Genomic DNA, 27,593 nt, shown 5'->3' on the forward strand with positions numbered 1-27,593 from the left:
GTAATTCTCTATGGCCTACCAATCTGACAGGCATCACAGAATCACAGAATCACAGAATCACAGAATAGTAGGGGTTGGAAGGGACCTCTGTGGGTCATCTAGTCCAACCCCCCTGCCGAAGCAGGGTCACCTACAGTAGGCTGCACAGGATCTTGTCCAGGCGGGTCTTGAATATCTCCAGAGAAGGAGACTCCACTACCTCCCTGGGCAGCCTGTTCCAGTGCTCCGTCACCCTCAGAGGGAAGAAGTTCTTCCTCATGTTCAGACGGAACTTCCTGTGCCTCAGTTTGTGCCCATTGCCCCTTGTCCTGTCACTGGGCACCACTGAAAAGAGCTTGGCCCCATCCTCCTGACACCCACCCTTCAGATATTTGTAGGCATTTATAAGGTCCCCTCACAGCCTTCTCTTCTTCAGGCTGAACAAGCCCAGTTCCCTCAACCTCTCCTCGTAGTGGAGATGCTCCAGTCCCCTCACCATCCTTGTAGCCCTCCGCAGGACTCTCTCCAGTAGCTCTTCATCCTTCTTGAACTGGGGAGCCCAGAACTGGACACAGTACTCTGTGTCACGCTGTCACCCACATATTTTGCATGATGAAGAATCAGTCCCGTCGGAAATGTTGAGAGTTTTTAAATGTCGGATCAAGCACTAGCTGGTATAAACAGTGTGTGATGTGGCCAGCTACTTTGCTGTCTGCACATTTGCGTTAACGAGAACATTTTATTGTACATCTAAGCGTGTTGTAGTGTGTTACATTGCTGTAAATTTTTTCAGAAAATGTGCCAGGGGTTGTAAAAAACAATTTTAATTACTTGCTTCCCCTCCTCTGAGGAAGCCATTTTCTTCCTCTGATTCAGTAGAGCAGAGCTGGCTGAGCAGGGTTTGATGGTGGGAGTTGAGCTGGACAGCCAGTTTGGGCTTCCGTTAAGACCCCACTCCTCCGCTCATCAGGGAGGGAACGATGGGCAGAGGATAGGCAGCGTGGAGGGGAAGGGGAGCAGCTGTAGGGCAGGAGGAACAGCAGAAGGCCTCCAGTGGCACGGTAAGCCAGGCTCTGAAAAGGCAGCCGTGTGTGTTCATGAGCATGCTTGCTTGAAGTTGGCTTAATGGAAGTTTCTTTAGAGAAGATAAGCTTGTGTGATTTTCCTCTTCCCTCTGTATTGGTGCAGTAATTACCAGTGTCCTGTCTGCACTTGGGCAGAAGCCAGTAATTCCTTCCTACACTTCATCTGAGGCTCTTCCCAAGCTTTCTTATGCCACCAAGTCACTGCTCCCATTCTCCTCTACAGACAGGGTCATTCTTTGTAGTCAGCATACGGTTCTTCCTCTACCACTGTCACCCTTCTTCCTTATCGTTCTTCAGGTGGAGAAAGCGAACACCATTTATAAGCAACTCTGTTGTCCCTGATCAGAAGTTTAAAAGCCAAAGCCAAAAATTTTCAGCAGATTTCTTCTATGCGTTGCGTTCTCATGTTTGTGAATCTCTGTATTGCTGTCTTGTGAGTTTTGTGGCTTTCTATTAAATACGGGTTTTGTTGTGAAATTGCATAGTATGAGTTATAAAGTTATGCTTTTTCTTTACATTGTCCTTCCACCTGTAATTTGTGCTCACTCTCTAACATGTGCTGCTAGAACAGCAGATGCCTCATTTTTATTCCATCTCTGTGTAGTGCCTTCCATTATTTATTTCTTCAGGAATTTCTAAAGGAAGCAAGATTTATAGTTCTATTTTGTCTGCATATGTCTATCTGTCAGTTGCCTTCCTCTTCTCTCAGTAATGTCTGAATTATTCCTATTAACTGAATTTGACAGAGGTATAAAGTTATCACAAAGAATTTTACCCTCTGTCAAATTCTGTTGATATTCACCAGGAAATTTGGTGGTAGTATTTTCCACATTTCAGTGAACCAAATGACTAGGTACAAAACTGACACCCTACAGTTGCCCAGCTGAAGAAGAGGTTTCTAAAGCGGTTCAGTCCTTAAGAAATGCCAGAATATCCACTTCGGCACTCAGCCTTCAAATATAAATCCGTGTTAAACGGCATTCAGTGGTTCTGCTGCTCAAAGAACTAATCATAATCAGTTCAGCCACTTGAAGGCTAGAGGGGATAGTTATATTTGTGTTGTCTGACCTGCTGCACCCCTAGATGGGGTCAATTAAATATTAATTGCTGACAGAACTACTATGAAATACTCTAGGTTGGTAAGAAAGTATTGTAAACTTGATATGACAGAGGTTCAAGGCGAGAAGTTCATACTGTCCTGTGTTGTCACGCATATTGTTCTCTTATTGCTATCCAGCTCTGAAATGGCCATTCACCAGACCATAGAAATATGTTATCTGAGGGAGAAGCCACAATATCTTTCTGTTTGACCTCTTTCACTGGAGCTCATTACATTAGCACAGCGTGAGAGCTGGAGTCAGAAAGAGCAGCAGTCATTATTAAAAAAGCATGGGTTTTTCTATGTATAATGAGATTGGTTTTATGGGTGGTAGAGGGGTTGTTTAAAAGATTTCTGCCCCTAACTCTTGAAAAATGCATTTGTATGTTAACACCATACTGCCATAAATAACCCTGGTACTAGCCATAAAAAGAAGTGGGATGGGGGGAAGAGGGCAAACAATAATATCTGGATGCCAGATGGCACCATCATAGTGATGGCGCCGTTTCAGTAAAAATCAAAAGGAAATTCCTGACATGCATCAGTGGAGGGGACAAAGCCCTCAGGGAACTGGATATGGACAGAGAGGCCAATGTGGCAGAGTCACCCTATATCTCTTTCTCACTTTTCAGAAGGTATTTATGTTCCCAAAGACAGGTAAGCTATTTTATTTTCGTTTTCACTGTTAAAATAGTTTCCATCATGATGCTTGTACCTGATTCACAAGTTATTAAGTAATTTTAAAACTTTCTACAAATATTTTACCTTAAAAATCATGTTATGATTATTGGATTGCCAAAAAAAGTAATAAGGACATACACAGATACTATCAACTACTAGGTTGTTGCTTGTCCACTTCAGTGTCGTGCAGTGAAGAGGAAGAAGGATGTTTAGGGAAACTTCTTCGTATTAAGATCTAGTGGCAAAAAAATTAAACTATATATGTGGTGAGTCTCAGTGAAGATCAGCAGTGCAGGAGCCTAATGTTAGAGAATGATTTCTACCTATTCATTCAAGGAGCCTCTTTAGACAGTCACCGCTACTTAGGATTTGTGTGTAACATCTATACAGGGCAGAGGCAGTTATCTTTCCCTGGGGAGAAAAGCAGTGGTGAATTTATGAAGAGCATCAACAATATGGAGTGATTTGACACAAAGCTGAAGGAAACAGATCATATTCAAACAAAATTGAAGAGAAACTGTAGAGGGACAGCTTGTAATCACTCAGATTGGAATTGGACCTATGCAGCTGGCTCTGGTGCCATTACTTTTACAGATAGAACCCTGAGATTTTATTAACAAGTGGTCATGACCTCTGTTTCACTTTTCTGAACAATGGCACTAGTAGCTACCCAGCGCTATGGGTGAGCATCCTATGGTGTTCTCCACGCCTTAAAACCTATAGGAAGGTAGACTCTCCTGAAGAAAAAGGATAGGTTTGCATTTCAGCTCAAGACAAGGGGACTAGAAGTCTGAGCTCATTTTTCTGCTTCTATCACAGAAAATTTCTAGGCCTTTCAAAAAATCACTGAGCATTTTATTTCACCAGTAGTATCTGACTTTTGATTTCTTAATAGATGTCTGTCTGTGCCTTCAAACACTCAGTCTTGCTGACACGTGCACTTCCGAAAACTTCAGATTTTGCCTGAACCATGGATTTAACCAACAAAGGATTAAAAAAAAAAAAAGGCATTAAGCAATAAAAATTAAGGACCATGCATAATTAAGTAGCAGTGAAAAAAATAAGGTATTTTTCTCCATAGCTCAAAGGGCATCAGTCTATATACACACTTTTTTTTTCTTCATAACACACATTGTAGGAGGAGGCCAAGTCCTAGAGAGAAGAGGCTGTGGCTATGTACACCAAGTGTTCTGGAGATCTTCCTAAAACTTGGCAGGGCTTTCCGTGCGTCTCTCCTTGAACCCAAAATGACCTGCTGTGGAAGGTCTCCCATTACTGAACATTGATCTGTCTGTGTTTCTCTTCTCAGCTTCCCCTGTTACATATATATTACTGCTTGGAGGGGAATATACACCAGTCCTTAGCTGTGCCCAGAGTTTGAAGCAAAAAATATTATCCCAAGACTAAGTAGTGTCATTGTCATCGTTGTTCTCAACTTAAATTTTGACATCACTTTTGCTGCCTTTATATGCAAGAAATCATTGCATAGCACATTTTAGCCATCAAAAGCTGGATTTTAAATACATTCACTTTATAGAATTTAAAGAGAGGATGTTTTTTTCTAAAACATTAAACACGCTGTTGTCTGAAAGGGGTATTTTCATGTGTCAATATGAATAATCATATCTACAAATGCAAATAGTCCTTGCAAAATTGAGCTGGACAAATGATATCTACACAGTGTTCATGTGTGGATGAAATTCTGCAGACAACTGCAATTCACTTATACTTGCAGGTCCATTGGATGTGCAGCCTGAAGGCTGGACTGATGTGCATTTCACAGTTTGACCAGTATTTTGTATTAAGTGCTTTGCATATAACATGGTAAGTTGGTTTTGCTATCATATTAAAATTTCCTTAGAATATATTCTCGATGATTGCAGTACACTACAAAAGCAATGAGAGAAAACCAGCTCAGTACCACACCTGAATGACTCCTGCAGAAGTCCGTCGATGTCAGTGGCATTACATTTTTTTCATCCATTCCAAGAACACATTATGCAGGCCAGCGTAGGCTAATGACAAATGGTGCAGCAATAGTCCGTTCAGCTGAGCACAATCTTGTGCAAATTGTGAAACCTCAACACCTAACAATACCACTGAAAAATACAATACTTTTTCTGAATCCAGAACTCTGTATTTTGCAGGGGTGTTTTTATATAATGTGAAAAGGTTGCTGGTCTACTACTATAAAAGTGCCCACAGGTCAAGGAAACAGGTATAGCGGTCTGTGTACAAGCACCATCCATTTTTAACCCCCATTTTTATTTGTCGAGTTTTCCACTTTTCATAGAATCATAGAAAGTTTTGGGTTGGAAGGGACCCCTAGAGGTCATCTAGTCCAACCCCCCCGCAAGCGAGCAGGGACACCACTAACTAGATCAGGTTGCTCAGAGCCCTGTCCAACCTGGTCTTGAAAGTTTCCAGGGATGGGGCCTCCACTACCTCTCTGGGCAACCCGTTCCAGTGTTTCACCACCCTCATTGTAAAGAATTTCTTCCTTATATCTAGCCTAAACCTACCCTCTTTTAGTTTAAAACCATTACCCCTCGTCCTGTCACTGCTCTCTCTACTAAAAAGATTGTCCCCATTTTCCTATAGGCTCCCTTTAAGTACTGAAATGCTGCAATCGGGTCTCCCTGCAGCCTTCTCTTCTCCAGGCTGAACAAGCCCAACTCTCTCAGCCTGTCCTCATAGGAGAGGTGCTCCAGCCCTCGGATCATTTTTGTAGCCCTCCTTTGGACCCGCTCCAACAGTTCCATGTTCTTCTTGTGCTGAGGGCTCCAGAGCTGAACGCAGGACTCCAGGTGAGGTTTCACCAGAGCACAGTAGAGGGGCAGAATCACCTCTCTTGACCTGCTGGCCACGCTTCTCTTGATGCAGCCCAGGACACGGTTGGCCCTCTGGGCTGCCAGCACACATTGCCGGCTCATGTCCAGCCTTTCGTCTATCAGTACCCCCAAGTCCCTCTCAGCAGAGCTGCTCTCAATCCTTTCATCCCCCAGCCTGTATTGATAGCGGGGATTACCCCCACCCAGGTGCAGGACCTTGCACTCGGCCGTGTTGAACCTCATGAGGTTCACACAGGCCCACCTCTCCAGCTTGTCCAGGTCCCTCTGGATGGCATCCCGTCCTTCTGGTGTCTCGACTGTACCACCCAGCTTGGTGTCATCTGCAAACTTGCAGAGGGTACACTCGATGTCGCTGTCCATGTCATTGATAAATATGTTGAACAGCACCGGTCCCAGTACGGACCCCTGAGGGACTCCACTCTTCACTGGTCTCCATCTGGACATTGAGCCGTTGACCACTACCCTCCTTTTCCTTTTCCAGCTTGAGAGCACTGCTGCCCATGGAGATGCACATCTAGGGGGATGACAGGCACATGTATCCTCCAGCCATCCCACAACAGGGTGCTGGAAGGTAGTCAGCGCTTGAGCAATTGAGTAACAGCAGACATGGTTAAGTCAGTTATAATAAAGCAAGATCATGATTTTCCCTTCTTCCAGCTTTCACTTCTCCATCTAGTAGTGTTGTGTTTAAAATATGAGCAAAAGACACCTCTTTATCATGTTCATCAGAGCTCTCAGAACACACTTACTCCTGTATTTTTCCTTTGGGGAAGAAGCATTGACATGTATGCTGTGTACAGGAATATAAGAAGATGATCTTTGATGCAATGGCAACATATTAATCATGAAGAAGTATGCTAAGAACTATGAAATGCTCAATGTAATCTCTTTGAGGCAAGTGGCATCTTTTTATTTACCATTTGTACAGCTATTGGGACAATTAGGTTCTGGCTGACAACTACTACTGCCACATTACTGGTACTAGTTATTGTCTTTTTCTTATTTATTATGGTTTATATTATAAGGACCATTATTACAGTGGGATTTAATTAAATAATATTCAATGACAACGGAAACATGTCCATCATTTCCTGTTTTCTAAAAAAACCTGCTTCTCAGTAAGTCTATTCCACTACTTCCATTTTCAAAGAAATTCCAGATGTTAACAGACAGAAAAGCACAACATTGTTTGGTGGAAGGTACATTATATGCAGACCAAATGGCTTTAAACCACAGAACTGACTGCTTGTTATTCTCATACTTCTTTGTGTTTTGTGCTCACCATTTGGCAACATTTATCATTAATGACCACACAAAGATACCTGAAAGCCTTTGTAATTTCCTGGGTTTAGGAAGATGGAAAATTCAGAACAATTGTATATTTATATTATACATTCACATGACATAAATTTTCAGTATCTAATGAGAAGTCCTATATGGAGATTCTGTTCACAGGGTTTTCTTTGGTTTTTCCCCCCTTTTTTTTTGCTTTCAACCGTTTTTGATTCTACCAACTCCATCTTTAGAGGTCAACAATTATATTAGAATTAAAATACAATTCCAAATTTATCACTTAAAAAGTAAAAATTTGGCCTAGAAAGCTGAGTGGAATACAATTTCCCGAAGGTATTCCAGTGTTTTCATTATGAGTTGCTGACTAGGGTAAAATAATACAATATGTGGCATTCATAGATCAAGCTTCATTTAAAAAATGATCCAGTCTGCTTTAATAATGTTCTTACTTCCCTTTTGTGTCCTCTCTGTACTATTTCTGTGTTTGTATGCGTGATATACTCTGAGTGTATGAAATATCTCTGTTTTTCTAAATGAGTAATTTTAATATCTGGCAAAATATCATGCTTTTTGGTTTGGAATACAGCAGCTCTTCAACAAAGCAAAGTTAGATAACAATTCACAATGTTAAAAAATATAAGGAAGATGGCATCTGATGAAGACCAGTGCCTTTTTTTGTGACCTGATTAGGATTTCTACCTCTAGTTTGTCAGTTTAAGAAGCTATGTGTTTAAACTAATCAAAATATCTGTCACAGTGGCTGACATGGACTTTTTAATCTGTGACAGGAGATTTTCCACATCAAAATAGTAATATAGCAGTTGCACAGTCTTAGAGAAAACAAGATGAGTGGTCCACCTGTACTGTTAAAGACTACAATCTTTTCAAAATGAAGGATGTGATCTTATATAAGATCAGTCTTCTAAGATAAAATATCTCAGAGTAGGGAAATGGAGTAATTTTGCAACATTACTTTCTCAAAGGTTTTGCTCCAGAAAGAAAAACTGCGGTCTTTGTAGCAGCTTTATAAACAGTTTCTAAAGTTCCAATAATATATACAATCCATTTTTTTCCATCCTATTACTTCCTGTGTATAGTGCTAGCAGTGGATATCAGGTTTATAACAAGATGTTATAAACAGCCACAAAAAGTGGGTAAAGAGATGTACACTCTCTGCTCTATTAGACTGTGCTGTTCCAGTCAAGTATCCTGGTACATATACGCTGGGGGCGCACCAGGTTTTGGATTGTTTTTGTAGCCCCAGAGTGAAGGGAAAGTCCCTTTGTCAGCTAGAGAAAGGTGGTGGATTGAAAAAGACAAATGCAAAAAAATACTTTCAAAGATGTTGATCACAAAACTACATTTCCTTTTTCTTTCTATCAGACTGTTCATGGGGTTCTCAAGGTGAGAAATCAGTTTCCTATAGCTCTGAGTAGCCCTAGACCATGGAAGAGACGGACGTGTGTATTGCCTTCAGTCCTGGGCAAAGCTGTCCAACCCTGGTGTGGCCTGCCTAAATAAAGACCAAAAGGAGAGGCATACTGTCAATGACTGCCGTGTTGCAACCAAAAATGCATACTGTAAACTCTGATTTATTTGATAAATTTTCCTAATGCATAAGACTAGGTGCTGGAAGAACCTGAATTTCTGTCAGGCAATTGACTCTGTCACAAAAAGCTTTTAGTTCCCTAGATTAACGCTTAAAAATATCAGTAAAAAAAAAAACTTGCTGAATTTGAAGTAGCTGACAGATCCCAGACACTTACTGTTGATGGCAGAGCATTATCAATAGGGATTGTTCCTGTGAGATTCTTAAGGGATCAGAGCCAGATCCAACTACTCGCTCTTCTGTTCCAGGCCTTGAAGTATATCTACAACCATTGTCTTAGGACTTGCCCGTGGCAGAAGGTTTGGCAGAATGGCCAACAGAGCAGATAAGACAGTCTGACAAATCTGTCTGAATCACCTTGTAACCTGGATTAGTTACTGCAGTGCGTTAATACCACCAGCATCAGGTATCTAAGCATAAGTAACACAGGTCATGGAGTAGCCTAGAACCATTGTTTCCAGGAAGATTTAGGAATCAGCATAGATCAACACAATCTCAGCAAAATAGGGTGTGTTACATTTAAATAAGGTGGTAATGATGTGGTGTGGAGTTCGATGTTACTTGGAGTAAAAGTAAGCTGATTTCTAGCACTGCGGCTTTTTTTAAATGTTGAAAAAGTGGTGACAGCACAGAAAAATTGAGATATTATTCCATTGTTGATGAAAACAATAAAAAATGGAATTCAGTCTGTTTTGCTTATTGTAACAATGGCTGCTATGTGCTTTTCTTGAAGTATGTATGGACTTTCGGAGGCAAAAATTTGGAGCATGTAAGGGTTCCTGATCAGTGAGACAAGAGCAACAGCCAGAGAAATCCAGAACAGAAATGGAACACTGTTTTTTAATGAGAAATAAAATTACAGGTGCTGGTGGTGGTGGGGGAGGGGAATAAAACCAGGAGCTAAAGAAGTGGTGGATTCTTTACCTTTTTACGACTTCAAATAAAGGCTTAAAAAGGGTTACTACAATATAGGAACAATGGTTGAAACTATTTTCCGTGTAATACTGCAACTAGCTAATAACAGCAGCCTGTTCAGTGCTTACTAGTGGCATAATTGTGTTATCAACTAAGGCAAAGGTGATCTAGGTTGAATACTAGCAAAAAGTACCTAGTGTGATCGTGATGCACATTGGGAGACTGCAGGATGCCTTACACTGATACGTTTTAGGATAAAGGCAGGTGCTTAAGCGTGCATCTTTCTTCCTGGATGTAAGGAGACACTCCACATGAGTACTTGAGAGCCCTTCCACTGTTGCCACTGGGTTGTCAACAATATGTCATGGCTCTTGTGTGTATTTCGTAACAGCCCTATGATGAGGTGAAGCATCTGTTTCTTATTAAACAGAATTCGGCCTGGACAGGACTATACCATCTTTGCTTGTCTGGCTGTTTGTGGACATAACGTGGCTTGCTCTCTTCCTCTCACAGGTTTATTCCTGAGGCTTGGTCCGCCTGTAGTGTCACCTGTGGAGTGGGCAGCCAGGTGCGGCTTGTGAAGTGTCAAGTTCTCCTCTCTTTCTCCCAGTCTGTGGCTGACTTGCCCATCGATGAATGCGAAGGTCCCAAACCTGTGTCTCAGAGAGCCTGTTACAGTGGTCCCTGCAGTGGGGAGGCAACCGAATACAATCCAGAGGAAACGGAGCTGCTGTATGGCAGCTTGCAGGAGTTTGATGAGCTCTATGACTGGGAATACAAGGGCTTTACAGAGTGTTCAGAGTCCTGTGGAGGAGGTAAGCGCGAAATGTTTCTGCACTGGATTTGCTTTTTGCCTTGAAATGTGTTCTTTGCAGGTAACACCCAAGGACATGCTGCTTTGCTACAGTTAGTTAGAATCATATAATCATTTAGGTTGGAAAAGACCTTTAAGATCATCGAGTCCAGCCGTATTTGAAAAGGCATGGATGAAAACTGTGGAAAAAAAACATGCGCACAGCACATTTTAACCCCCCGGACTTTTAGGCTCCATGCTCAGGCTACCACTGAGAGTGATCAATATACCACATATTTCTGTTTCCTTGTATCAGCTGATCACTCAAAAGGTACTCACACAAAAAAGCTGAAAGTTAAAGTGGTCTGGTGATACAGGCTAGGAATCACGTGTCATTTTTAGTCATCTCTTGATTTGTACCGTGTAAGTATCAGCATGTGGAACTAAGTTGTCCTCCATAGTAGATGCATTGGATTTTGGATATTCTAAGGCCTCATCCAGTGCCCTGACTCCTATCACTAAGTGACATTAACTCCTATCCAGTGCAAAAGAAAACATGTGGTAAAAAAAAAATTAATGATGTGATTGTCTGAAGATAGCAGGCTTGGCACTTAGAATTTCTCAAAGATAATTAAGGTCTTGCATTCCACATGTTACAGACTATTAATGCACAGTTCTCTAATATCCTTTTTTTCCCATCATTTTGTCTAGGTAGCTCTGAGAAATATTTTTTAATTATTTGTTATAATTTTTAAGTTATTTAATTTTAATTATTCAATTATACTCCAGTATTTTTTAAATTAAACTTAGACTTCTCCAGCTGTTGTGTTGTTACATGGTAAGTTTCAGGCTATTTAAAAAAGGATTACTATAGATGAATACAGAATAGATACTGTAGAATCGGTAATCACTTAGTGCTTTATGAATTGTTAATAGTGTGATCTCTACAGATTCACCATTTATCAGTTATAAACTTAAAAATCACAGTTATTAGAAAAGAATGTAAAGGTTTTCTGTGCTTACTTTTAGCTTGCTGGCAGTAGTCAGTGTTTAGAGCAGTTCACAGAGGGTTGTCAGACCATTGCCACTTTGCTTTACTTCCTACATAAAAAATATGACACTGGTGTACGTTAAGCGGTGCCGAACACTGACTTTACAAGTGTATCTGCCATATATTGAGGTTGCTAGCAAGCAGTAACAGTTTGTACTTACACCGTGAATACAGAAACCTCGGTAGCTTCTAGAAATATCCTTTTGAAATGAAGTAATTTCTCTGAATATAGTGACTATGTGTGTATTTTTCAAATATAACTCACAGAGACTGATACGACAGAGACATTTTGTGTTATAAAGCTAATCTCTTTCAGTTATCAGTAAAAACTGTTAGTAAAAATTTATTTTTTTCTGACATCAACTCCAAATTTTCCAGATGAGCAGATGCAAAGTCAGGTAGGTGCAAGACCAGTCAAACTAATTTTATTGGTTTTGGAGTCTCAAGAGAAGAAATTGGATAGATGCAGAAGTAGCCTTTCACCTCCCAGAAGTAGTAACCAGAAGGAATTAGTTAGTCATTTAGTCTGCTGTTAGTGGCTGCACTTCCCAGAGCTATCATCAAATATCACGTAACAATTATTCTATTCTGGTAGATATAAACACAGAAAACCTCATTTGATGGTATTTTGAAAGTGAGCTTAAGCTGCCTAGATTCATGTCCCACCCTTACACCCTTTGTCTTGTATTTCCTATTGAGAACTGATTTCTCTTTTTCAGGGAAAGCGATATTAAAGCAGACAGATTTTTGTTCTGGTAGTATTGTGCAGTAAATAATTCAGGATTCGGTTACTTAGCAAATAAACTTTCTGAGGTTCATATACTTTTTTAAATTATCTCTGTACCATAGAACTGCTGACAGATAATCAAAGGTCTTTATGTTGTCTAAACATTCAACGCTCCATCCTTGATTTAAAGCTTATAACCTTTTGCTGCATTGACCAGTCAAAAACAGAGGGACAGAGGTTATCTGTATGCTGAGACACACTCACTGCGAGACTCAAGAATAAGCTGAAGAAAGTGATTCTGGGCACATTTGTTTGCTGCTGAAGCAAGCCAGATTTTTTTTTTTCACTAGCTGGCACAAACTATTAGAGCCAGAAGCTTCTGTCAATGCATAGTCTAGCAACCACAGACTGGTTAAATTCAGGCAGGAGCCTTTTTCTTCAATACCTACACTGTCAGGCAAGATTACTGGTCCTACCAGTACCTTTGAAAGGTAAAAAGATGGAAGAATCTCTGAATGGAAATTATAATGAGCAGAGCAGACTGCTGGTAGGATAGACTAAAATTATTTGAAATACAATTAGACATGACTCGGGTGGCAGGAATAAGCATTGGGAATGAACTCACTGGGAAGTTTGGGGCAGGTTGAATACTGAAAAGTGAAGAGCAGTAGTATCAGAGCTTGGCTATGTGAATTTGATAAAATAAAACTATCAGTCTGAGAAATGGAGAAAAAGCTGAATTCAATAACTCACAGTCAATCGCTTTTGGATAGTCAGCACTGAAACAGACAATGCAAAAGTGTTAAGGTAATTGATAATCACTGGCCAAGAGCTCATTAGTGACACACTTCAGAGAGGAGAAATTGAAGCTGCAGAAGTGTGCTCAGCTTACAACTTTTTGATCTGAAAAGAAAAACATCCAGTACATACAGATGGTGAGTGAGCCATATCCCTAACAAACATACTGATGTCACCAGCATGTGGCAGGTCTCAGTGGTTTCTTTCCACATAGTTAAGAGTACTTTCCTGATTTCAATACCTCTGGATTAGCAGTCTTTTTCTCTTGGCTTCATCAGATTGGTCTTGCTGTCAGGCATGCACATGTGATCAATGCAAAGCAGAGACCAGTAACTTGAAAGCAGTGCCATTTCCCATAAGGTAGAGAACCACTTCTGCTCTTTGCCAGTCTGTCCTGAGGAATCCGTATGCCTCTATTTGCAGATATAATATAGTAACATGCTCAACAGAAAAATGATTGAGCTGGAAAGATACTGATTATGACAGGATAGAGAACATATATAGTTTACTTATAGAAATTTCATTGGTTTCCTTTCCTAGAAATAAATTGCTACCTTTTGTTTGATTCTTTTATTCTTTCAATGGGCTATCCAATTTTTTGAAGTGTTTTGGGAGATTACTTGAAAAGCAAAATGGCTTGAAAATATGGGGCCACTTTCTAAAGAAGGAAGCCCACAATAATGTTGGCTGAGTTCAGAAAGGGACTTCGGCAATTTCAGTGTTGCTGTCCATGTCCAAAAACGTCAAATTTCTTTCTTCTCTTCAGCACCTTGAGTACAGTGGAGACACTGTGTGTCCTTGAGTCATAGGCATGCCCTGAATAGGCTGGCATACATAGGAGCCAATAAATTGTTCAGCATGCCACTTTGCTGTAGGCCTCTCATCAGCCTGTACTAAGGGGGATGAATCTGTGAATCATTTCAGAAGTACAGGAGCTGCAGTGGCTTCCAGCACTTCGGTCCTGTTGAATAATATGATATCATTGTTTGCCTAACGACATGTGCTCTGCCATTAGAAACAGCACAAGGTGTTGTCAGTCCTGTTACACTGCTCTTGGAGCTGTTCAAGCTCTTCCAGCACTGTTTTTTTTAAACAATGGTGTCTTCAGAAGATTGTGAGATATTTTGGAAAACTAATTGATGGTTTTGAGAAGACGACGCAATTGTTATGAGTTCAGCTAATCTTTTCCTAACTCAGGAAGTAGAGATTAATGTCAAAAGCATAATTTCACTTTGCTTGTACCACTGTGTATTAGATTTTTAGGAAGTTCAGACCAGTTAGTGTCCTCAGACCCCCTGGGTAATAAGTAGATCTTCTCTCATTAATTCACCGTAAGATCTATGACATATAGTGTTGCAGTCCCTGAGTTTCTAATCTTCTAACTTTGTGATCAAAAAAAATTGTAATATTCCTACTTGACTGATAGGAAAAGTGAGGCAGAGTAAACAGTATGCCAAAGAGTACATAAGGAATTTTGTATCACCAAGGATTTCCTGAGTTAAAACATTATCAATAAATCCTCCAGCTTCTCTCTTAGTCCCAACAGCTACCTTTGTCCTATCCCAGCTCTCAGATACACTCTGCAGGTTTGCATCTTCAGTGTAAGTGCAGGTCTGTGGATGCAGAAGAGTAACTGAGAGCAGCCGAATTGTCTGACCTTGTTTTACATTATTTTAGCACATGTAGCAATTATACTGTTGCTTTGAATATAGCATGCCAAAGTCAAGGACATCGTCACACCTTAGCCTGCTTGACTGACAACTAAGCAGTCTCATTGCACTCATAGTGAATGGATGAGTCACTAGCGAGCACTGGACAATCTTCTGTCCAGGAAAGGTAAGTGGTGAAGAAGTTGTGGCTGCCCCCTCACTGGAAGTGTTCAAGGCCAGGTTGGGTGGGGCTTTGAGCAATCTGGTCTAGTGGAATTTACCCTGTCCATGGCAGGGGATTTGGAACCAGATGATCTATAATGTCCTTCCCAAACCAAACCATACCATTCTATGATTCTATTATTTAATTCTGTGAATAAAACCTAGGGATTTATCACTGCAATTGAGACACCTAATGAGACTGAAAGCAAAGGCAAGTAAAAGATCCAGCATCCCACATTGTGTTTTGATAAGGTCATCTCCCAGTTGGCTGGGGAACAGGATACAGAAGGTGTAGTAAGCAATGTATGACTGTGTCTGGAAAATTGCAAGAGTTACAGACAAAGGCTTTTCCCAACAGAAGGGAGAATAGGGACTGCAATTTTCACTACTCAGTCAGGTATGCTGTGCAAAGATGCATCCCCCTTTGGTAGACATTCACACCATAACCCTCAAAGACTGTCAGGCAGAGTGCTTGGACATTGACAGCAAACATGTCACCGCCATGTGGGAAGAAGCCTCCTTGGTCTCTGCAGCCAGGGCTGCAGCCCCTGAACTGGTAGCCCTGGGTGTGAGGTTGTGCTTCACCACATGCAGCAGACCCACCAGGTCTGCCTCTGCTCTCAGCTGCCCCTCCAGGTGCAGAGAGCTGGCAGTGACTGTGCTTTGTTGTGTGCAGGTGTCCAGGAGGCTGTGGTGACCTGCCTGAACAAACAGACCAGGGACACTGCGGATGAGACGCTGTGTGTAATCAGCCGCCGTCCTCCACAGCTGCTGAAAGCCTGTAGTCCGGACCCCTGCCCGCCAAGGTAAGCTTCTTTTATCTTTTCACCAAACACACATTTTTTTCCAGATTTAAAGGAGATGTGATCAATGATGAAGTTGAGAAACTGATCTTCAAGCTTCACATGAATCTGAGGCGTTTGGGGCCAGGGATGCTTGGATCTCGGCATTGCTGAAATAACTCCTTAAGTACAAGAGAAAAACACACAGGCAAGAGCCCACAATGACTCCCCAGGTTGCAGTCCAACGGTTTCACCTGTCTGGGCTGAGCATATCTGTGTCACTAGCCCTGGGATTCCTTTTAGCTGATGTGAAGTGGGCAGAGGTGATGTGAGTAAAACTCTGCTGTTGCATAAGGTAGAAGACCAGGGCAGCTGGGTCGGTGTTGTTATCACAGGCGAGGATACCTGGGCCAGGGCTTTTTGATCTTGTCCAGACATTGTTTAATGGACTTTGAAGAATCCATGACAAAAGCAAAACAAATATACATGTGTGGTTGACTGTAGTCCAGTATATTGCCTAGAGCCATTTAAACAACACTAGAAGTATGAAAAAAAGAATTTTACATAACTTGTGAACCCAGACTTAACGGTCTTTCAGTCTGAAGGCACACACTGCCTCACACATGCTCTTTCTCAGACTGCAGGGACCTACAGACCTTTCATGCCACAGTTGTATCGACCTCTAAGTGCAAAGCTGTTGTAAAACCAAAGGGCAAACTTCAGGCTGCTTGCCTATTCAGCTCCCGAGCCAGACAATTTATGGATTCACTTAACTTTACCCAGAGTTGTGTCAAGTTTAAGGAGACTTCTTCAGTCCCGCCTCTTATAAAATGTTTTGCAGAACCTGTTCCACTCTGGCCTCAGGCAGCTTCCACAGTACTGACCCTAAAAATAGCAGTTCTTTGTCTGCAGAGATTAACATCTGTACCCTTTACAACAGTAATAGCCATCATGAGGTACCCGTGGTTTATTTAAATAGACCTGAGCCTGTCAAGTCTTCAGGATGTACTGTATACATATTGTCTTTATTCCCAGCTGTACACAGGTGCATTTACTCTCTTCTGGTAGGGCAGCAGATTTCAAATGCATTGATATATAGCTCTGGAATATTTAAAACACTCCGTTCTGCCCAGGTGGTAGATATTCGTTAGAGTGTATGTTGGTAGGTGTATGTATGCTTTATATGACCGCAGGCTATACAGAGGCATATCGCTATGAATACTAGTGGATTTTGGGTACACAAAGAAGCTTCACATTAAAAATCAGATATAGCATCAAATATGGCCATCATCCAAGAATGATAAGGACATAAATAATGTTTTGATTGGATGATCAGAATTTTGAGTCTGTGACAAGCAGAACCAAACTGGCTGACAAGTTTCACCAAAACATTACAAGAATTGCTTATGAGGATATTGCAACCCTGATTTCTTTATGTTGTGTGTATTGCTGGAAATAACACACAAATATTACATTAATGCTTAAAAGGAACTTGATAGGTGGAAATCTCACTGTAATTGATAGGTAACAACACCATTGGAGATGAGAGTGCATGGTAGGAGACTGATCACCCATCGATTCTGACACTGGTTAAGAAAAACTGAGGCACACTCATGTAGGCCAGTTTTTATGTGAGTTCTGTTACAAAAGTAGTCTGAGAAATTGAATGAATACTTTTTGAATTAGACTGTGTGATAATCCATAGCACTGTGGTAACCTTGCTACCAGAGCGGAGCTAGTTTAAAGCAACCTTGTGCGTGTAGTCCACCCCATGGATTACAAGATGATTATACTGTAGGTGACAATCAGGCCATGAAGCAGAGGTGAAAGGGGACTGAGGCAGCAGGGGGAGACTAAGAAGCTTTCATCCACCCCTAGGACTGCAATTGATAAAAGGGGAAATTACACCCTTCCCTGTACATACATCTCCTCTTCCTCCAGCCCCCTCAGTCTGGAGGAAATTACCTGTCTGCAGAGATTTAAGTGGTACAGGATGAAGAGCAGCACATGTTCTGCAAAATGGCTCCTCTGGTAACAGCAAGGAAGCCTAAAACTCAAGGCTGCGGACAGCAGGCAGCATAGCTACAGGAAAGAGAGGAAAGAAGAAAAGTTGATGTGCCTCCCAGGTAGGCTGTGACAGGATAACTTATTTATTTGCTGCAAGCTTCTGAAGTGCTACATCTGCTAATGCCACTGTATTAAATATAATTGTATATGACTTAAACTGACAGTATTTAGTGTATAAAGATTATTGCTTTATAATCATTAATCACAACAGTCTTGAGACTTCCAAAGAGAACACATGAAAAAAAAATGAAAAAAACAGAGGCTTAAAGGTTTTGTTTTAATTATAAGATGCTTCAGGATTCTAACACAAGAAATTTTGATCCAGGAATATGATGGAAATTTAAGCGATACTCTTGTCCTTATGAATGCTGATGAAAGCATTGCTATCGACTGACAAGTCCAAAATCTATAATACCAATTGTATGAGGACCAACCAGGCCAAGTGCCGGGTCCTGCACTTTGGTCACAACAACCTTGTGCAACATTACAGGCTTGGGGAGGAATGGCTGGAAAGCTGCCCAGCAGAAAAGGGCCTAGGGGTGTTGGTTGACAGCTGGCTGAATATGAGCCAGCAGTGTGCCCAGGTCGCCAAGAAGGCCAACAGCATCCTGGCTTGTATCAGGAATAGTGTGGCCAGCAGGAGTAGGGAGGTGATCGTGCCCCTGTACTCAGCACTGGTGAGGCCACTCCTCGAGTACTGTGTTCAGTTTTGGGCCCCTCACTACAATAAAGACATTGAGGTGCTGGAGCATGTCCAGAGAAGGGCAACGAGGCTGGTGAGAGGTCTAAAGAACAACTCTTTTGAGGAGTGGCTGAGGGAGATGGGTTGTTTAGTTTGAAGAGGAGGCCGAGAGGAGACCTTATTGCTCTCTACAACTACCTGAAAGGAGGTTGTAGTGAGGTGGATGTTGGTCTCTTCTCCCAGGTAACTAGGGATAGGATGAGAGGCCATGGCCTCAAGTTGCATCAGAGTAGATTTGGATTGGATATTAGGAAAAATGTCTTTAGTGAAAGAGTGGTCAGGCACTGGAATAGGTTGCCCAGGGAGGTGTTTGAGTCACCATTCCTGGAGGTGTTCAAAAAAAGTGTAGACACAACAGTTCAGGACATGGTTGAGCAGACATGGTGGTGTTAGGTTGACATTTGGACTTGATGATCTTAAAGGTCATTTCCAACCTTAATGATTCTATGATTCTATATACTATGGCTCTGAACTTAGATCCTTGTTACAGAAATTCCCAAAATGTGATTTGTTGAACACTGACAATTCCCAGAGCTTTTGCTGACGGTTTAGGAACAGCTGGCTGGTCTCCTGATGTTGACTCTTCTCTGTGTTTTCCAGTGGCTAAAGTGCATTAAGAGAAGCCAAAAATATAAAAAATCCTTTCCTAAAACATTCTTGATGTGTAAGTGACTGTCAAGCATGCAGTTGTGGTGGGTAGATGAGTCAGTCTGCTGAAAAGGCAACTGAGACAGTGACGAATGTGTCAGTAGACACGGGAATGTTGTCCACACATGAAGAAAAAGTCTTGCCCAAGAGAATGAAAATTGCCTCCTAATATATTTAGAGAAATTATTCCAGGGATGTTTCTTGAACCGAAGCAGCCCAGCATGCTTAGAATTTAATGTGTATATCTAGAATTTAACACTGTCCACGATCTTGCTTACCTTAAGAGGGAGAACATTTAAAAATTAGAATTTCCAAGCTCAGTGTTGTTTCTGCAGCAGGCACTCTTGATTACCTGTGGCATTCTTCGTAGCTTCTCAAAGGGTTAGTTGTGTAAGCCTCTCCTGGTCAATAGTTGGTATAGCTGGTTTAATACAGATAAATAAAAGCACTGAACCACAGAATCGAGTCAGCCTTTCTGGAGAGTCAGAAGGCATACACTTCAAGACAGATATTGCAGGAGTAGTCAGTGAAGAGTAGTTTCATTCTGGTTTTGTTTCATCATACTTTTCCGACACTTAAGAAGAATTACACTAAAGGGATCTTTACTGTTGCTGTTCTTTTTGCTCCATACTGAGAATAAATGTGGGTAGACTAGAAGACTTCATTACTCACTAGAAGACTTTATTACTTACTTAATCCTTCACTTTGAAATTAGTTTGTGGTGTCATCATCTTCAATTCTTAATTGCTCTGGTCTCTCCTGGAAGAAAATATGTTAAAAACTAGAAAATACTAGCAATACTTCAGATTTATGAGAACACTGAAAAGTCATGGTGCTTGTATAACAGCTGACAGAGCTTTATAATTTCCATTGAAATTCTGGCTAAATATCTTAGTACATTACTAATCTGAGTCTACTGAAGAAACACAGAAAAACTAAACCACTGAAATCTGTCTTCACTTATTCACAGCTGTATGAACTCAGCAAAATCTCATGCTTAAAATTCTTACAGAAGAAAGAAGAACCAGGAAGAGCTGCATACAAAATTGGAGGATTTCATCCATATTCAAATCCCAGAACAGCTGAGTTTCCTGTGGTTTCAGATTTTGTTGAGAGTTTTTGCTTAGGCTTCAAGAACAATAGCAGAAAAAGAGCCCAGTTCCTTTTCTCCTGTAAAACAGTATGAAAAAAATTCCTATTTTGCATGAACTAAGAAAAAGTGAAACTATGTGGAGCTGATTGGTAAGCTGGAAGCTAATAACCAATTTTCAACACAGTGGGTACCGAGTAAAATTTCATATCATTAGCTTGGTATACCCTTGTTTGGTATTTCTATAAAAAGGATATAGTCCATTCTGATGTACTGGGAGACCCAGTATGCTTTCTCCAAGAAAAAGAGGAATGAAGACCACGACCATTTTAATTCAGTCATTCAGTTACTTAATTTCTGTCAATCGAGCTATATCAATTCCAGAATTACAAATCAGTACTTGAGCAGAGCACAGTCTTCCCAGAAGTAAATGCAGAATATCTGTTCAATGTCTAGAAGTTTCTTCTCTAAGCTCAAAAAATGAAAGGGCAGATCACCCAGTTTTGCTAATTGCTGTGTTTGTGTTCTAAATTACTTTAACAACAATCAGAAAAACCCTGTTTCAATATCAGCTTTACTGTTTTCAACAACAAAATGTCTCGTGTCCAAAATGTGTCTTTTCCTCAGCCTCCACAGCCCAAAGTACAGGGGCAGTCATCATCTAATCAGATATAATTGCTCTTGTTTATAACAGCAACAGCATCAGCAGCTGGTGATGATCCAACAAACTCTACCAAAGGGGTGAAAGAGAATGTTGTAACTGTGTTATAAATTACAACTTCTCAATAGCTTGGTCAATGTGTGTTGAAAAGATTTGGTAAACATGTATGGAGGAGGGGAAAGTGAAGCAAAGCAATGAAAGCCAGATGGCTGAAAATGGAGGAAATTCCAGGCAATTTCTACAGCTTTGTTCTTGCATATTTTCAAAACTGAACTTTTATTCCTGTACAACAAAGGACAGCTGAATGCTAAAAAAAAAAAAAAAAAAAAAACAAAAAAAACAGTGAAGAAAAAGCAGGCAGCTCTAGGAATAGCACATGATTTCACCCCAATACTCTCCCTTTATTCCTTCAGGACTCTGTTGTTAGCAAGATAAGATAGGAAACCTTGCGAGTGGGCCTGATACCTGACTGACGGGTGAAGATAGTCTGAGTTAGGCTGGAGTCTAACTCATTGCACAATATCTTCTTTTTCTCTTCCTTTTCATCTTTTTTTTCCCCTGCATCTGTTTGTTTTGTGTTTGTACAATGAATTACCTGTTATTACTTCAATATTTATTTGATGAATGCAGTATTGTCCATCTGTTTTGCTCTAATTCATTTACCAAATGAAGTCAAACTACAAACGAGAAAAAGATCAACATGTTTTTCGATTCATTTAGAGACATCAGGAATTAGGTTGCTGTTAGGTCAGACTTAGTTGAAGATATACTCCCATCAACAGTCTGAAATAATTTCAGCATGCATGGAAGGGCCAGAGATTTCTGTAATCCATTCAAGGTGACCTCTGTGTGTTGGAGGGTGTCAATGCATACGTGTATTGCATGGCTCTGGTGAAATATTAGAGCATCTAGTTCACAAAAAAGGTAAAAAGATTTACAAGTCATTATGTCTATTGACACTGCCGTATAGCCTTACTGGAAGGACATACCGTTTCTTGTTTTGTTGCAGTCTTTTCTCAGAGGTCTAAGTTAGAATTAGCATTAATGAGGCAATGATGGTGTTACTGTCTATTTGTGCCTGTCCTGGATTTGGCTGGGATAGGGTTAATTTTCAAAAGACACTGGGAGGGCTGACCCAAACTAGCCAAATGGGATATTCGATACCATATGATGTCATGCTCAGTATTGAAGTGGGGGAGCTGGCTGGGAGAGCCAACTTTCTTTTTGTTAAGAAATTGTCCAAGATGTGTCTGACAAGCCACGTTTCCACATTCTCGCTGAACGTGTTGCCTGCGGTGGGGCAGTAACTGCATGCTCCATGACATTCAACAGCAGTTACAGTGAAGTCACAAAGGGGACCCATAGCAACTGGTCCTTTTCAGCCGTGGATGTCACACATAAATGCGAAGCAAAGCGGCTTGCAAGTTTCCAGGTTCAGTGGAGCAGCTCAGGAGTCTCTGTCACAGCCTGCCTCCAGCTCTTCTAGCTTAAAATTTCAGACCTCTTTCCCAGCCATTTTGCTTTTATAAATGTTATGGTGATTCCTTCATTAGAGAGGATTTCATAGACATTTTCCTCCATTTTGGCTTATATTCCATTCAGACTACTAGGGTCATAAAATATTAGAGCGCAATTGTAAGTAATTTTTTTAATAACTTATACCATATTTCCTTCTTACTTCAAAGAATGGTAAATCATACTTCTTATTCCGAATCTTATATATGTAGATAGATTATTTTCCTCTATACAAATCTCCAGATCACAAGTTTCACGAAGTTAATACACCCTTGTGTTGAAACAATCTCACCACGCCCTACCACAGGTTTTCCATAGCTTAGTTTGTGATCAGTATGAGCTTAAAGTCATCCTTCTGCAGAGGACAATTTCTGTTCTTTTTTTCCTGGCACTGTTAATTTCCTGGGTTTAGTCACCTTAACACAGTCTACTTCTCTCCATGCTTCTCTAATGCCTGTGCTAACCAGAAATAAACATTCACTGCCATTTGATATTTTCCAGTATTTTGAACAAATATGCTCTCACTTCAGCACTTACTACATTAACTTCTATTTCTTTTTTTTTCTCAAAATTTATTCTCAGTTTTCTTTAGTATTAATTTACTGCCTCAACAGCAGTATATCAGTCCCAAAAGGAAGCTTTCCCATCAGTGACTATAAAAAGCATGTCTTTGCTATTGTGTCACATACGAAGTTAAGTCAAATGTTTTGTAGCCAGGATTAAATTTTTCACTGCAGCATTTACCTGTGAAATAAGCTACAGGCTCTTATAAATAAATGATCGATTTACTTTGCATCATCACTTCCTTTAAAAAGGGGTGAAATGAAGAGCACCATTGTCTCTTCCACTTACAGTACTGCTGAAGTAACTGATTATAGCAGTAGTCTGAGGAACACCCAATACTTCCAAACCAATAAACCATTGTGGATGGTAAGGTATGTAAAAGAAGAATAAAAATGTGGTCCTAACTTCTGAAAATATATTGTACAGTTTTGTACCATACACATCAGAAAGATTCACACCTTAAATAAATGAAGTGTCTTCATTTCCCTTCAACTTGGAGTGAATTAAGTACCTGTGGAAGGAGCCAGATTGATTAGAGTGCTGTATCTGCCAGGTAGGTGTGTCACGTCTGCAGAAATACAGCAAGTCCTCCTATCTGCGTTCATGAAAATTTCCATCTCTCGTTAGGTGACCTCCACTCCTCTGTCCTCTCTGCTAACATTGTTAAGCATTGAAGGTCTCACTGATGGAGCAGAGTTTGTTGTGTGCAGTTACCCATTAGAAATGTGACTAAGCTTATCTACTCTACACTGTAACCAGCTGTTAGTAGATCTTAGTCATTCACAGCCTTGGGAAAGTCTTGAACCACTCACACAGAGGTGAACAGCAATGCATTTAATTACCTCTCGATAGATCCACAGATTTTTATTGTTATAACTATATTGGATGAGGTTTGGGGTTTCTTTTTTTTTTTTATAAATATAATAGTCACACTGTCATGGTTCGTGAGCTGAACAAAGGTGTTCAGATACATCAGACAGGTTCATTCCCCTTCCCATGAGGAAGCAAACTGTACTGCCTAAAGTAATTTTCTTCAATAATCCAGTTTCTCATTCAGGGAAAGTTAAGGGAGAAGAGTATTAAGTCACCATTCTGTAGTCTGTGGATTGTCCACACAAACATATATTAATCAAACTATTTGGATTTAAGTATAAAGTGTTTTACCACAAGTTTGCCTATATACATGGCAACTTTTCTGACACCATCACTTTGAATATAACAACTTTTCCTTCCATGCATTTTTTGAGTCAGAAGCAGATCTTGGCTGATACTTCCATGAATCTGAATACTTTATCATGATTGTTCTTGTGATTTATGGGTGTAATACGAGTTTAGATCCTACTCATTCTGTGTGAAGAGCTCCTGCGTGTTTGGATCTCTGCATGTCAATATGAGGAAAAACATCTTTAATTGCAGAAGAGTGAATGAGTTACTAAATAAATTATCAGTCACTGTTTCAGAATCTCAAAGGGGAAAGTAAAGAGGAAATATTGAATCTGGATGCACCTTTGGAACAAAATTCTTGCACTGTCTTACTGTGTGTTGCAAGAAGGCCATTGAAGGGAACTCCAGCATAAGCAGGCACTGGGAGTTTCCCAAGTTCAGTCATAGTGCCGTGTATATATATATATACACATGCTCAAGTTCAACTATTCTCCCCTCCCTCTGCTAAAAAGCTAGAGAAAAAACTTGTATGCCTGATTTTGAGAAACAGTGTGTTTGTACCTTCTGCACTGGTGAAACTTTTTGGGAACAGTTCGTCCTAATAAAAATACTACCCCTGTAATGCTGCCAGACAGGTCAGCAAGAAGCTCATCTTATCTGTTGGTTTTGTGGCAGTACTTCTTATAAAACTTGAACGTGCTAGACAGTTACTTAAGCAGACTCACTGTTATCTGAACACTGTTTCATTCATTAATGTGTTTTCTTTTTCTGTCCAATTCAGTGACATCTCCTGCACTGACTGTTTCAGCAAAGACATCCTTAGTTTTTGGGAGAGTCTTGTTGCTCTGTGGGATAAAATCACATGTTCATGAATATTGATCTTACAGGTTGTGAAATCAGGTCTTTTGTGTATTCTTTGCATTCCACCTACATGCATTTTCAATGATCTCATTTTTAAAATGCTTAATTTTAGAAGATATTTCGGATTACAAATAATCAGTTCATTGCATGTCTTTCTCACCTGCTGAAGTTTTTCTTTCTTTGTTTTCTAGTGTCTGTAAGTTTGTTGATTTCTCCTTTAGGAACAGCTGTTTTTCAGCATTTTCCCTGTGGCATAAAGTTAGTCCTAAGAAAAGGTATAGGCTTGTAAGACCAGTCCAGCACGAAGAGCACCAGCGTGAAAAGAGCTAGGGACTCTTTGACATAAAGCAGCTCTCTCATGGGCAACAGGGTGTTAAACTGTCCCTCTACTTGTTTCAGAAGAACCACATGAGAGCGCTTCATAGACAGAGGCGCACAATTTATTTCATAAATCAGTGGTTCTTGTGGTTTTTGCATTGCTTCAGTGTAGGTTTAGGGCAAGCGCTATTCTCCCACTCCACTGTAGTTCCCAAACTGGGTGTTCGTCCCTGCACTCCGCATTCAGTTTCTGCCCCCTCCCATCACAAATGCAATTCATGCGATTTCTGTCCTATTCCTCAAACCTGCCTATATTACTTCTTAATCGGCTTTCCACCTTTACACAAATTTAGCCTATTCCTCAATTGTTTCCTATCTTCATTTTTGAAAGGGGCTACCAAGGATCTATCTTTATTGTATCTCACATAAAATACCGAACAACCTACTTGTAAGAAGTTTCTGCTTTAAGCATGAGCCCAGATTTAATTTGAGATTAAAACTGGTACTCATTTGTCTATCAAGCTTAATCTGATCTGAGTAGCTATATCAAAGACAGGCATTGCTATCATTTGTCTTAATCCTGAAGTTAGCATACAGAGTAAAAGTCTCTTGTGAGGTACTTTTCAGTAGCCAGTATGTCTGCTCATCTTTCAAACCAGTTCTCTGCCAAACCTGTTCCCTTACTTGAAGTTGTCCTTTCATGTTTCTCTGTGGTTCATGCGTTCTTCATCTGCAGTAGTCCGCTGAAATACCCACTAGACAACCTCCCACTGCTCAAAGTGTTGGCAGAAAAACACAAACCCTCTTTTCTGACCTGCCCTAATGGTTGATGTTCTCTGCCTTCAGCTCAAGGGACAGCAAGACTTTCTTACTCTAAGGAACCACATATACATTGCTTGAATCATGTCAGAAATTTACTCCAACAACCAAAACTGCCGTTTGTAAAGTTGCTGCATACTCCTTTAACCCTCTGTTCTTCTCTGACTTTTTTTGAGTTCCTGCTCTATTTTCCTCTGTTTGGCTTTGTTATATAAATATTGGCTCCCCGCCACGTTCAGCTATAATGGGCTGCAATATTCATTGATACTGATGACTCTACAGAGTGAATGCAGGCCACTTCTGTCAGCTCCCAGAGCACTCTCTTTGAGCCTTTGATCTGCTTGCATCTGTTGACTGTGTAGGCATCTCTCTAATGGATTCCCTTCACTTGCAAGGAAGACACTTCATGAAGAAAAGCACCTCACTCTCCCTTGTGCACCACAATCCCCTGAAACCTTCCCTGCCTGTTCAGCTTCCTTGTCGCATTGGTTACACTGAACAACAGCTTTTGTCAGGCTGGCACTGAACAACAGCTAAGCATGAATTATTTTTCTGCTGCTACTAATTTAAAAGTACTTTGCCTTTTCATTTTTATTTCTTAATCGAGTATTTATTTTTTAAAAACTTCATTAAATCTCAGTTTTCCTCTGAGACATGTGTACATTGTACATGCATTCATAACGTTCTGTCTAACATGAACTGAACCATAGGAGATCACTTCCTAGAGAGTTAGATCCATGTTTAAACACCTTGATGGAAGTCTTAGCTCTCACAATCCATTTCAAGCAGGAGTCTGATATTACTGTGAGTGATTTAACAGCTGAATGCAAAATTAGTTGTAGTTAAATTCTTACGTTTACGCCCCTTCCTTTGGGACTAATTTGATTACAAAGACAGGAGCTGACTTGGGAGACCTTATCTCAATCCTGTACCTTCTCTGCGGAAAAGTATGCTACCCAAACAGGATTGACAGTAACTCTCTCTGCTGTCCTAAGTTTAAGATCACATTCTGGATGGTATTTATGACCTAACACTGAGGATACTGACTGAACCCGAGATATATCTGCTAAAGGACCCTCAAGAAAGCCTTTCACACCTGTGAAAAGGGAAGATTCACCACAAACACAGCTCCAGATTGATAACAGAAAAGGAAGTGAGGAGATGTGTGGGCTCTGAGTAGACCTCTCAGTCTGCACGATCCAATAGAGGACACACAGGTTGACAGGGGACAAGAGGAAGCCAGTATTGACATAGCAGGTGATCTACTCAGTGTGTTGCATGCGCCTAATACACAGCTGCCACCCAGCCCTTGTGCACTGAGGAAAGTCTCTATAGAGGCAGGTGTCAGGTGTTGAGTGAGACGATTCCAGGCAAATCTCTCTCCTCTGATGAATGTTTATTTCAGAAATAAGAAGAGTTCTTTTGTATCACTCTCATATGGTTTAGCCACACAAAAATGACAATAATTTCATTTTTTTAGAACTCGTTTGGGAGGTCTTCGTGTAGAACAGTGTTTACTTTTCCTGTGCAGCGTTCAATTTTCTTGGCAGTGTTTGAAGGCATTCTGTCAAGATGAAATCATATATCTCTAGAAAATATTCTTTACACC

The 27,593-nt window shown here is 40.6% G+C and overlaps 1 protein-coding gene across 5 annotated transcripts in view; it reads left to right on the plus strand.

Moving 5' to 3' along the window:
* The window catches only part of ADAMTSL1 (ADAMTS like 1), a 466,061-nt gene that overhangs the window by 371,338 nt on the left and 67,130 nt on the right, over positions 1-27,593 (plus strand). For all 5 annotated transcript variants that reach the window (XR_012761943.1, XM_075411537.1, XM_075411538.1 and 2 more), the window contains 2 exons: positions 10,027-10,328; positions 15,430-15,559. Coding sequence is in view for 4 of the 5 variants with exons in the window: in XM_075411537.1 (XP_075267652.1) it covers positions 10,027-10,328; positions 15,430-15,559 (432 nt within the window). In the remaining variant the exon portion in view is untranslated. The remainder of the gene's footprint in view (positions 1-10,026; positions 10,329-15,429; positions 15,560-27,593) is intronic.

This window comes from Opisthocomus hoazin, chromosome Z (assembly GCF_030867145.1).
Source record: "Opisthocomus hoazin isolate bOpiHoa1 chromosome Z, bOpiHoa1.hap1, whole genome shotgun sequence".
Classification (NCBI taxonomy): Eukaryota; Metazoa; Chordata; class Aves; order Opisthocomiformes; family Opisthocomidae; genus Opisthocomus; species Opisthocomus hoazin.